The 13,276-nt window shown below is 45.0% G+C and overlaps 1 protein-coding gene across 7 annotated transcripts; it reads left to right on the top strand.

Annotated features, from left to right (window-relative positions):
- Window positions 1-876: 876 nt before the first annotated feature.
- LOC140582887 (HMG domain-containing protein 3-like) lies at window positions 877-3,885 on the top strand. 7 transcript variants are annotated; one of them, XR_011985697.1, is made up of 5 exons: window positions 877-1,368; window positions 1,852-2,058; window positions 2,163-2,292; window positions 2,553-3,236; window positions 3,431-3,885. XR_011985697.1 is itself a non-coding variant. In XM_072707333.1 (5 exons), exons 2-5 carry the CDS (start codon window positions 1,904-1,906, stop codon window positions 3,568-3,570), a joined length of 1,020 nt encoding a protein of 339 aa, XP_072563434.1. In that variant the 5' UTR covers window positions 877-1,368; window positions 1,852-1,903; the 3' UTR covers window positions 3,571-3,885. The 7 variants fall into 7 exon arrangements, 4 of the variants coding, with proteins under 4 accessions (XP_072563434.1, XP_072563431.1, XP_072563432.1 ...); XM_072707333.1 differs by having other exon boundaries at window positions 1,852-1,969; XM_072707330.1 differs by having other exon boundaries at window positions 1,656-1,969.
- The last annotated feature ends 9,391 nt before the right edge of the window (window positions 3,886-13,276 follow it).

Here is a 13,276-nt window from a genome sequence, read left to right as displayed (position 1 = left end):
GCCTGTTTTGCCTGTCCTGCCGGCACCTGAACTGCCTGTCCTGCCCGCGGCCCTGCTTGAGGCCGCCTCTCCCGTCCTGCCCGCGGCCCTGGCTGCCCCGCCTGCGGCCACGCCCACGGCTCTGGCTGCCCCGCCCGCGGCTCCGGCTGCATCACCTACGGCCACGCCCCCTGCTCTGCCCGAGTCTACACCCTCGGGCACCTCCTTCCTGACTCCCTCGCCCTTGCCCCGACAAGGCCAACACCACCCAGGACCCCGCCTTTCAGTGTCCCGTAAGGGCAGAGGACACAGGCGTCGGGTCCGGGTCCCGCCCTCCCTGCCCCCTGGCTCGCCCGTTCGGCCCCTGGCTGTAGCTCGGTGGCTGCCTGCGGGTCCTCCGGCTCGGGGTCGGCGGTCGCCGCCGGGTCCCCCCCTGGTTCCGCGGTGCCGGTCCTCGGTCCCTCCTCCAGCTTCATGTCGGTCGCCTCCGGGCCCCCCTGCTCCGGCTGGGCGTCGGACGGCGCCTTCGCCGGCTCCGGCTGCGCCTCCGCCTGCCGCGGCTTCCCCCTTCTGCCTGCCTGCACCGGTGTTCCCTCCTGCTCCCTCCGTGTCCCCTCCGTCACTCCCTCGTCCCGTTCCCATGGCCCCTGGGTGGTCCCCTCCTGCTCCCTTCTCCCTCTCCCCTGCGGCCCCTCCGGCCGCTGCCCGTCGCCCGCCTGGGTTCCCTCGGGCTCCCCTTTTTCCTCCTCCCTTTCCCTTTGTCCCGCCTGTCTCTGCTCCTCGTCCCTTTGTTCCTCCTCCGTTCACTCCTGGCCCTTTTGTTCCGCCTTTCTCCCCTTCTGTGTCTCCCTTCCTTGTCTGCCTGTCTGCCTGTCTGCCTTCCCTGTTCTGTGTCGTCTCTTGTCCTTCCTCTCGTCCTTGTTCTTCTGTGTCTCCGTTCTGTTCCCTGTTTTTGGTTGACGTTCTGCTTTGTTTTCCAGGTCCTGTTTTCCCGGTTCGTCTCGTCTGTCGCCTCTCCTCTGGCTCGCCCGGTGTGCGCGCCTTTGGGGGGGGGTTCTGTCACACCCTGCTCCGTACGATCCCGATGTGTGCCACGCCCCCCTCATTACCTCGTGTTCAACCCTGATTGTGCTCGCCTGTGTCCTATTCAGTCTAGCTTGTCTTGTGTATTTAGTCCTCGTCTGAGTCAGTCTTCCCCAGACTTGTCATTGTAGTGTCCCGTTAGATGTCCGTGCCTGTCCGTCCCTCCCGTAATAAACCCTTTACCTGAACTCCTGGCTGCTACTCGCCTGCTTCCTTGCTCGCCTCCCGTCTGGCGTGACAGCTGTGGCCACAACCCACCAATTTTAATTGCAGATACAAACTGGAAATCAGCATTTGATATACCTGGTGAGAAATTTCCGCTGTAATTTAATGTGAATTAAAGAAAAATGTATATTTCTATTCACTTTTCACAAAAGTGTCATTTTTTAAATTTTGGTGTTACTGCGGTGATCAGGAGCTGGATGTAAGATGTATTTTAATTAATTAATATGGAGCACTTAAGGCATTTTATTTTCTTCTTCGTAGTGTTATGCTTGTGTATCTTGGCAAGCAAATGAGTTATAGAGGGATCTTTCCATTTCACATTGTATATATACTTTTCAAAACATATTTTCTGTCTGTTTCTCTGTCAGTCAACCTTCTGAAACGCCCAACCATCGCCAATTCTGGTAACGAGGACATACAAGTTAATGTGAGGACAAGATGGGAGTTGCTTGAAAAGGAAATCATAGCATCAGGATTTTGCGATGTTGAGCATTTAGAAGTCTACTGTTTTCCGAGGATACAGATATTGATTCTTAAATGAAAAATTAAATTATTTTCTCTTAGACACTGCAACCATCAATCCATTCACAAGTATGACTACATATTCTGCGTTCACATGCACCATGGATTGGAGGACACACAAGAATTCAAGACATCATCCCCAAGACAGAGGTTTTTAAAGGTCTCTCTGAAAAGGATCGTGCATCAGTATCAAGGGGAACATACAATATTGACGAAGATAGAATATTAAGCGTGTTGGACTCAAAATTGGTGAAGTTTCAGCGAGGTTCACCTTTTTGTGAAGACATGGTGACTATGCTCAAATATTGTTTTTCGTGTTAATAACTAACAGATTTTAATTTTCACTTACACAGCCAAGGAAAGAGGATTTAATTGCAGCATGCAATGCTCTTGGAGTGTCAGAAGCTGGGTCGCGGAGTGACCTAATAAATAGGCTTGAAGAGCTTCTACTTTACAAGTTCATCAAACTTCAGAAGACTGGAGGTAAGTCCAGTGATTTCAGCAGGGTTTGCCAGCCCTGGTTCTGTAGGAGCCTCTGAGCATTTCATTCTACCCTGCTTTTAACACAGCTGATCACAAGTTATCAACACTGTGTAAATAACAGATGTGCTTATTTATCAAAATTTTACATGGACATTTGCAAGGTTACTATTTACTTCTATTAGAAGTTTTTTTTAATGGTTTATGCTCAATGGTTTTTAATGGTTTTTGGCGATTGTGAACAATTTATTTCTTTTTTTAAGGTGGTGTTTTGCACATGGGGTGTACACACTCTGTTGTGTACTATGAATCTCCATTGTGGTGGCAAGAATCAGCCCGTGACCATGGGGATGCCCTGTTGAGCTTCCGGCATCCTCCTACAGTCTATATTTCAGATATTGCTGGACGTGTGGCTCGACATGTGAACAATCGCACCAATCAACGCTTCTTCCAACCAAATGATGGACGGCTTTGTGCTGCTACAGACAGCAACATTCAGGATGCTGCCAACAAAAAACTGGAAATACATTTACCCTGGGTGACTAGCATTGGATTTATGTCCACAACCACCATTGCAAAAGACAGTCCAGGGGACAGGTTGTCCTCTGCTCACCCAGAGACTGGATCCACCAACAGATTTTCCCTCTATGACCGGTTTCACCAGAAAAACCAAAAAAAACCCGAAGAGCTTCTGAGGAGTGTAAAGGTAGTGCCAGATCTAGCAGCTTTAGTGAATTCATCTTCCGCAGAACAGATAAACAGGGAGCTCTCATCCAGCAAATATTCATTGTGCCAGATGAAGGACATCCATTTCATGTTTTCCCTGCGACTTTATTTTCATCTTCACAACACGAAGATAAATAAAAAATATATCAAAGACTTACAGAGACAGACCAAAGAAGTCCTGGAGCTGTGTCCCAGTGGAAAACTTACATTTGGTAGACCAGGTACCCCAGTGCATACAAAGGCTGTATTTATTGTTTTGCTTAGTGATTCAATCACTGTTTAAAAGTAGTGTTTTATGAATGCTTTGTAAAGTTGGTGTAACTAATTTAAGCTTCATCATATGAAATCATTGTATGATGCATGCTAATGCTAGACATATACAATTTACATATTTCTCGTCCTTTTTTACTTACAGAGAGGAGAAAAATCAGTTTTCCAACTTCGGAATCTCAGAGAGAAACAGAGACCCTGAGATCCCCTGACAGCACATTTTCAGTGGCAATGTTTCCAACAGAACCTGAAAATTTGGTGATTACTGTTTTTCAACTTGCATAAATAGATATATGTTGCAACTGCCTACTTAATTGTTATATTGTGTGTTGTTGAGTTCACTAGGGCTGAAACGATTCCTCGAGTAACTCAAGTAACTCGATTACAAAAAATCATCGAGGCAAAATCCTCTGCCTCGAAGCCTCTATTAATTCATTTTAAAGTTCATGTCACGTTTTTTCGCAATGATTTTTGCATTACTGTGACAATGCACTTACGCTTACGTCACCCACGAAGCGGAAGGAGACGGCGGTGTTTTGATTTGAGGGCGCGAGCGCGGACTACTGTGGGCTGCGTAATGGAAGGGAGCAATGGCGATGAGCAAAGAGAAAACAGAAGAAAACGACAAAAATGTCAAAAGTTTGGAATCATTTTAAATTAAAAAATAAAGAGAACGCTGTAGTATGTGTCCACTGTAAGGTCGAGCTAACTTACCGCAATAGCACGTCGTCCATGCTGCAGCATCTCAACAGGAAACATCCGCTCTACTCAGAGACCGGAGGAGGACGCTCACCCGAGACCAGGTAAATAAATTCAATGTAGCGTTAAATCGATGCGATTGTTAATCGAGATAGGGGCTGTTAAATAATGTACGTTAATTATGTAAGGGATAAACCACAACGGTCAGTGCAATACTGCACGACGGATGTAGAGCTAGGATACTAGTAGCCTTGATAGCTAGCTAGCGATGCAAACTTGGGCTAACCTAGGTTACTTAAAACACAAAACACAAATGCTCCTGACCTACAAACTATAGCCTACACATGATAGATGGTGTGCCAGCTGCAAGACACCACAAATCAAAGCCTGCAGTGGGTTGCACCAGCTAAGCGTAAGTTCGATCTTAGCCTACGATGGACGTAAATTGGCCCTACGTTCGAGTTTACGCACTACTAAAAAATAATCTGTTGCACCACGCTCTTAGTTTCAACGTAATACTAAGTTATAGCGTAAATTTTACACTACCTTAACATTAGGTGTAAAGTCCATCGTAAGAAAGACGTTAAAAAGTGGTGAAAATGGCTATCCGTTTTGAACGGTGGGAAGACTAAATTAAACGCGGTTTACGTCGAGAAAGAGTCATTCGTGACCGGTTACATCCCTTTGAAGAATATGATGATGTTGATCTGTATACTCGGTTTCGTTTTCGCCGTGCCGAATTACAAAAAATTACCGATCTGTTAGCTGCTGATCTACAGCATGATACTGACAGAAACGGAGCCCTCAGTCCGGCTTTACAAGTATGTCTGGCACTTAGGTACTTTGCCACCGGCTCTTTTCAAAGTCTTGTGGGCGACTCGATGCATGTACACAAGTCCACCGTGTGCAGAGCCATGAGAGCAGTGGCAGTGTCGCTGAATAAACACATAAACACGTACGTGCATTTTCCTCTGCTGCCTGTGCAACAAAACACAACCCGTCAGAAGTTTTTTCAGATCGCCGGTTTTCCAGATGTGTTAGGATGTGTGGATGGCACGCAAAACGTCGGTAAAAACGTCATTCTTTGCGACAGTAACTTTATTTAGTAGCTACTAACTACGATGTAACTTAAGTGGCAGTAGTGCAACCGACAAAGAATGCGGCGCTAGTTTCAAACTATCTAGTTTCAACGTAAGACTTAAGGTATACTTTACACCATACTTTAGGATCGAACTTACGCTAAGCTGGTGCAACCCACCACTGGATACTATTAACTAAGTAGTAGTACAAGTTCTCTCGTGTCATACAGGGTGGCTAGCTGCCTGCCAATCTGACACTCCACTCACTGACAGAAAACACGAGTAACCCAGCAGATATAAAAAAATGTTGATTTTCTTTTTCAAAGAAGAAATCAATTAGTTGTTCATTTTTAAGAGACCTGTCTTATTTTCTCTTACATATTTAAGATTGCTCTTTAAGTAACCCCTTAAGTGTACCCAACTTTAAAAGCTCACAGCTCCCTCATACTTTGGTCTTTTTGCATGTTGTCGGTCCATTTGAAAGCTAAGACCTTGAAGTTTCATGTGCAAGAAAAAACCAATATGTACAACCTTCTGTTACAAAGCAACACAGGTTGGAACAAAGGATTTCATAAACGTTGGTCAAACGTCTGGCATTGTACACTGGGCTGAAACACCTTTAGGCCATAGCCACAGACCTTGTGAACTTATGTTCAAAATTTGAGCTCAGAAGAATAAGAAATGAATATTTTACAACTGTTTTAGTAAAGGCAGGCACTCAGAGACTCCAAAGTCCTTTTGTAGAGTCAAAGAATCTTTTGCTTACTACTTGAAAACCACTTCAGCTGTATTTATTATCTTGGTCTATAATGAAAGACACCCTTTGAGGTGTCTTGTGCACTGTTCTTGGCCCCTTGGACCTTTCATAATCCATCCGATATGAAGAGAAGACTTGTTATAAGTGTGTATTTTTGGAATTGTGGCTTGGAATAGGTCAAAGACATTTCTGTGTGCAAAGTACATTTTTTATTTGTGCAAAATAGAGAAATATAAAATCCTAACAATAAATGACAAATAGAAAAATTACACATAGAAAAATTACAAATAACAATAATAAAATATCTAGAGAAATATTAAAACTATCTATAAAATAAACAATATAAATGAATAAATTAAAAAAACAAACAAGTAATTTACAAAGGCCTGCATATGAGCTGCATACTGTACTTCCAGATCGAGACCCAGACGCCCCCTGGTGGCGACTATTCGTATTGACGCAGTAGCGGATCGGCTCCGAGTTTCACTTTCTGATTCCCTAAAATATGTGCGCCTCAAATATGTTTTATCCGATTACTCGATTACTTGATGGAATTTTCAGTAGAGTACTCGATTACCAAAATATTCGATAGCTACAGCCCTAGAGTTCACCCTAACCCGAACATGAATTCATTTTGTAAAATGCAGGATAAACTCTTAACACTGTTCAAGGGGACAATGAGCGACCGCCAGACAATTCTCAGGTTCACTGACAACACCATCCTAAATATCAAAGAGCTGATGAGTATCTGTCCACAGAGCCTCATTGACTTGACAGTGTCCCAGGCATCAAGGCTTCCCTGGCTTACCGATGATGTAAGTTAAACATTTGTTGGCTTTTTTTTATCCCTTCTTGATGACATTTATAATAGGTTGCCAGCACATTTCCCTAATAAAAAAAATAACCTTGTTATTTTTTGTTTTTGGAAGGCTGTTAATTCCCGTGTTGCCCAGATTGCCAAATACAAAACCAATGTAAGTATGTTGAGTTACACATAAATCCCCAAAAAATCCCACACTTATTTAATACATTCCAATACTTAATACTCATCAATTTCTTAGAAAAAGCACGAACTTACTGAGTTATTCTTGAGTGAAGCTTGCCATTTAAGTGTGATCCATGACCTATGAGAATAGATCAACTTTTCCCGAGTTTTTAAAATCAGGGACTCCCAGCCCGACCTTTGTTCTGCTCAAAATCTTCATTAACTTTTTTCTCCTTCTTGTTGTCTCGCCCGGCTCGTACGATACTCGTGTGTGCCACGCCCCCCTCGTTACCTCGTGTTGATTCCCGATTGTAATCAACCTGTTACGTTCAGCATGTCCTGTGTATTTAGTCCGCGTCTGAGTTAGTTTCCCGAGATACGTCATTGTATTGTTGTGCTGTTGTTAGTGGATGTAGTGCCTGTCTGCCCTCTCGTCCTGATTGAACCCTGTTACCTCCGTCCACCCGTCTGTTCTCGCCTGCTTTTTGCCTGCCCGCTCCACACTACGTGACAAAACGTGACCCTTGTTCTTCCTTTGTTCACATTGCTGCGAGGATTGCTGGGATTGCTGCGAGAGAGTGGTGTTGAGCTGCAGCGATTGTTTGGGATTGTTTTTTGGAGTGTTTTGAGTGTTTGTGTGCTTTACCTGTTTACGTGGGTGGCTGTTTATTTCTATTTATTGTTCTTATTTCGGTCAGCGTGAGTGCTTGTCTGTCCTGTCTGTTAATTAACAGCGCGATTTTTCTGAGCGGCGTTTTTCTGTCCGCGTTTAAACTCCGTAGCAAACACCCGCGGGGCGATAATAACTAATAATATCTAACGTCGGTATCGCTACCCAGCGTCGGAAAAGGACAGTTGCTCCTGAGCTTTGCTCGGTCGCCAGTCGGGGCCGGGAGGACATTTTCCACTTTTTTCCCGCTCCGGCAGTAGCCTGCTGTGAGGGGGTTTTTGTGGTTTTTCGACCTCCCAAGAGCAACTTCGATTTCGCCTTGTTTTTAGTTCATACTTGGTTCAGGCAGAAGTTCTTCTGGTAAGTAGTAGTAAATTTATCAGGTTTAAAATTTTAAATAAAATAATAATTAAGTTCCATTTTAACACAAGTAATAACTTATTTTAGTGTACTCCGCACGTTACTGCATTTATTGTTACGCAAATTAATCTTTATAGTTAAATACACTATATAAATTTACTGGGCTGGGAGTACGGGGTCATAGTGAGTTAGTTAATTATGGGGCCGGCTCAGTGTTGCGTTTGCAAGATGTTTGCCCTTCTGGACGTTAGTGTCCAGTCGGACTTCATCTGCGAGCGATGTAAGCTAGTGGACTCACTCATGGTCAAGGTTCGCGACCTTGAGGAGCAACTGGCTCGCATCCAATGCAACAGTGAGTTAGATGAGCTAGTTGATACGCCGTTTAGGGAGATGGTGTGTACGCCACTAGCGGGGGGGAGGGAGAATGAAGAGCAGAGAGGTCGAGAGAGCTGGGTGACCGTAGGTCGTAGACGCAGGAAAAGGCGTACACATGTTACAGAGGCGGCATCACCTGAGGTGTCTGTGTCTAACAGGTTTCAGGTGCTTCCAGCTTTAGAGCCGGAAGGGACTGGGGAAGCAGGTGGGCCCTTGGGCACTGAGGAGCCCCCTCCCCCCAGAAAAAGGGAGGTTGTGGTAGTGGGGGATTCAATTATTAGGGGAGTAGACAGTTATGTGTGCACGCGTGATAGAGGGTCCCATACGGTGTCTTGCCTGCCTGGTGCCCAGGTAGGAGACCTTCCAGATCGTGTGGACAAGCTTTTGGCCCCAGCTGGGGTGGATCCAGTTGTCGTGGTGCATGTTGGCACCAATGACATAGGCAAGGGTAGAAGGGCTGTTCTGCAGGATAAATTTATAGAAGTCGCCAATAAGCTTAGAAGCAGAACGTCCATGGTGGTATTTTCTGAAATACTCCCCGTGCCACGCGCAAGTCAGGCTAAGTTAACTGAGATAAGGAGATTAAATGCGTGGCTAAAAGGATGGTGTAGGAAAGAGGGGTTTAGGTTTATGGGGCACTGGAGGACCTTCTGGAACAGGTGGGACCTGTTCAAGCCGGATGGGTTGCATCTGAACCGGAGGGGAACCAGTGTACTGGGAAGGCGTATTTGTAGAGTAGTTGAGGAATGTTTAAACTAGGGACTGGGGGGGCAGGGAGGTTAGTTAAGTATGTAACTGGGGGGAAACGGAAAGCCCCAAAAAATCATATTATAAGTAGGCACTGTAATAGGCCTACCCTTTGTTGTCTGTATTTAAACGCCAGGAGTATTAGGAATAAAATTCATGATTTAGAGGCTCTTATCTCATCGGACTCTTATGATATTATAGCAATAACTGAAACGTGGTTGAGTGATAAGGATGGACAAGAATATAATATGGATGGTTACACATTGTTCCGTAAAGACCGTATAGGTAAGAAGGGAGGTGGTGTTGCAGTATATGTAAAGGAAAACTTGCAGGCAAGGGAGCTTACTGATATAAGTAAAAGTACGGAAGCTATATGGGTAAAATTAGATGCTACAAACTCAAATAGCCTAATTGTCGGTGTTTGTTACAGAGCACCCAATGTAGCTGCTGAGGAAAGCAGATTGTTATACAGTGATATTAGGATTATGAGCAATAAAAATTATGTGGTAGTTATGGGTGATTTTAATCTACCGGGGATGCAGTGGGACATTGTTGCTGGCTCTTCTGAAAATGAACTTGACATGGTGGAATTAGTACAGGATTGTTTTTTTACTCAGTTTGTTAACACCCCTACCAGGGGAGATGCCATTCTTGATCTTGTTTTGTCTAATAACCAGGACAGGATTGGTAAATTAGACGTTTTAGAACCACTTGACAGTAGCGATCATAACATGGTTAAATTTGAGGTTAAGTTTAGTGCCCGAAGAGCAAAGTCCAAATCAAAAATATATAATGTTAGGAAGGCTAACTTCAATTGTATGAGATTAAAACTAGAAACTGTGAACTGGATGGAGTTAATTAACAAAACTGTTGAAGAGGCATAGGAATTTTTTAAAAGCACATTATTGCAAGTACAAGAGGACTTCATACCTGTTTCTAGCAAGAATAAATCTAGGAAATTGCAACCTAGGTGGTTTAATAGGGACATAAAGTATAAAGTAAGGATGAAAAGGGCTTTGTTCCAGAGATGGAAAATAACTGATGATGACATAATAAAGCAAGAGTATCTAAATCTACAGGCTGAATTAAAAAATGACATTAGACGAGCTAAAAGGAATGTCGAAAGGAAGATCGCATTGGAGGCTAAGGATGACGTTAAAAGTTTCTTCCAGTATTTTAACTCTAAAAGAGCTCTAAAAGCTGAAATCACTAATCTGCAGGATAGTAAGGGTCTTATAATTGAAAACGACATTGACATAGTAAATGAGTTCAATGATAGTTTTGCACGGGTATTCACTGTTGAGGACACTAGTAACTTACCAGTTCTTATTACTAATCCAACATCGTCTATAACTAATATATATAAGAGAGATAGAATGCCGCTTCTTTCAAAAAGATTTATGACCCAAAGGTCATAAAGGTCACGGGTCAAAAGTTCACTGGATGGGCGGTTCTGGGGCGTGACGTCACCTGGCTGTGACGTTGGGATAGGGGTTTATTTGTATATAGTTTATTTATTTATTATAATTATTATAATTTAATTATGTATTATAATTTAATTATGTATTATTATTTAATTATTATTTTATATTGAGGAGAGTGCTTATGAGTGTGTTGTTTTGTCTGCATCCACCGGGTGCCGAGCAGGGGACTGAGCAGGAGGGTTGGTGCGTTAAGGTCCCAAACACTGGGTCTGAGTGGGGGTGGGTTACCTGATGGAGTGTGAGCGTACGCTGTACCACCGTGGTAAGGTCCGTGGCTTTGGAGAATCTGTAGAAAAGGGCTCGGAGAGAGCGATGCTGTGTCTGGTGCGGTACCGTGGTAAGGTCCCGTGGCTTTGGATAATCCGCAAAGGACTCGGAGAGAGCGATGCCGGAGAGCTGAGAGTTGTGCTGCGCGAGACTGAAAGAAACCCTGTGAGAATGAACAAGTTGGAGCTAAGAATGAGAGGAGGAGGAGGAGGGTCTGACGTTCAGTAAAAAACGCTTAGCAGTAGTTTGACCATTTGTGTGTGTCTGTGTGTGTGTGTGTGTGCGTGAAAGCCGACACCCCCCTGCAGCAGCAGTAGCAGTTTGGCCTTGTGTTTTTCCTCATGCAACCTATGTACATCCCGATAGGTCAAATCCCGGTCAAACTGTAATTTGGGCCACAGATCAAGTTTGACATTTTGTATTTCAGTAAATTTTGTTTGAAATTTTGTCTTTTCCCCCCGTCTCCCCGCCACACATCAAGTTTGACATTTTGTATTTCAGTAAATTTTGTCTTTTCCCCCCGACTCCCCCCATACCGTCTGCGCAGTTAAAACGTACATCGAAATAGACAACAGATAAAACTTGACAGGACGTATATTTCTCCTTAAATAAATCCTAAAAAGTAAGCAACCGCTGAAATTTTTATTACCTTGAGCAGGGTTTCCCTCCTTTGGTAAAGAGACACAAGTACCCCACACCCAGTATCATCATGGCCTTACCATGCGTGCCACGCCCCCCACCATCAGGCCGTGGAGAATATAGGGAGCTTTGCGCTGTAGGGCCAACACTGATTTTTTAAGAAACACAGACATGTCTGGCACTATGGAAATGAACGATTCAGCCTCACCACCTAAGACTCAGCAGGAGCAGGAGGAGGCTGTTATGCGGCCTCCGGGGGCTCCCAAGAAGAAGACTCCTACGAGGCGAAGACGGGTACTTTTGATGCAGCCGTCTGGAGACCTGAGAGTTACCTGGGAGCTGCCCAACGGGGATAAAGTGGTCTGCCTCTTTGACAATGTTGCGGAGGAACTACGCATCTTTCAGGTCAGCGGAGATGCCGCAGACCCGGGGAAAGATGACCCGCATCTGGCATGTTTTTCTGAAACGGAATGGGGAAACTTGAAGACTGTCGTTATCCCGATGATGAAGGAGAGCACCGACCCCGACTTTGAGACAGAGACCGCTAGAATGGAGATGCACTATAGAGATGCTGACACTGGTAAACAACGGAGCACCTTTATGAAGTGGGACGCGACCGGGGAGCTGGACAAGAGAATGCTGAATATATGGCAGCTGCCTAAATGCGACTGTTGTGGAATGAGAATTCCGTTCATGATTTGGATGCGGCTGATTGAAGAAAAGAGCGATTACTTCCAAGCGCTGTTCAAGGAGAGTCGGGTACGTAAGGAGATGCAAAAACCTACGCCCTAAGGATCACCCCCCTCCCCTCACCCTCCGCCTGTATATAACTGGACGCCTTTACAACCCCCTTTCACAAACATCATCATCATCATCATGGCAGCAGCAGCAGCAAATTACAGCGACAAAGTGTTCTCCGACGACGACGACGAAAGCGGCGGGGAGAATGAGGCCTTTTCACCCCCTTCACCAGCAGCATCACAGGCCTCTGATGCCGGAGAGCTCCCTCCGACCCCTCCACCGACACCGGCCTCTGTTCCTGGAGAGGTCCCTCCGACCCCTGAGATCTGCACGCTTCTCTCCAGACCGGCTTTGTGCATAGGGATGCTCAGCTGCATAAAAGCCATGATAGTGGGGCTTTTAGCTTCAGTCATCAGGAAGCATCAGCAGAAAAACTGCTACGGCTGCGAGGTGGATCATCCCAGTCAAAGACAGCACCCTTGCCTGTTTCCCGCCGGCAGGAATTACTTTTACATACACTTTGACTCTGTGCTGAGTGACCTGTGGACCAGCCGGCTGACACCCGCCTTGATTCACGTTCTGACGACCCTGGGCATCCAAGCTTCCATCGGCAGGTTGGAGGGGACCGTGGAAGCTATCCTGTATGATCTACGCGAGGCCCGCGACGGAATGCTGGAAATCACTCGCCTGGAACAGGATCTGTTTGAACAGACCCCCGCGCTTAAGCAGATCCTGGAAGAAGAGTTTCTGAGTCGTTGGGAGGCCCAAGACTAAAACAAAACGCAATTTGTAATGGGGAACGGTATCGGCAGCGTTTTACGGCGGTTTATGTTAAATGTTTTTTTAGAAAAAGTTAGCCCACTGTTGTTGCATGCTATCGATAAAAAGAAAAGCGATTGTCGGGATGATTATACTTGTTGCTGCTTTCATAGACTGATATTTGAGATTGCTCAAGTCGGAGAACATTATCAGCGGGGAATAGTTTTACTTACTCAGCCGATGGCAGAGAGAGAAGGACAATCGTCAGAAAGTCTCATACGCGCGTGTCTATCTTGTATTCCCGACGATGAATTTGACTGTAATCACATTTTTATATTTTATGCTTTAATCGTAGATGTAGTTGCCTTTAAATTTCATAATAAGCAGCCTTTCGATGTTAATCAGATGCTTTCTACTCTGCATACATGC

The sequence above is a fragment of the Paramormyrops kingsleyae genome, chromosome 25, assembly GCF_048594095.1.
Source record: "Paramormyrops kingsleyae isolate MSU_618 chromosome 25, PKINGS_0.4, whole genome shotgun sequence".
Lineage (NCBI taxonomy): Eukaryota > Metazoa > Chordata > Actinopteri > Osteoglossiformes > Mormyridae > Paramormyrops > Paramormyrops kingsleyae.
Note: the sequence above shows the minus strand (reverse complement) of the source record. Positions and strands in the feature narration are given on the sequence as shown.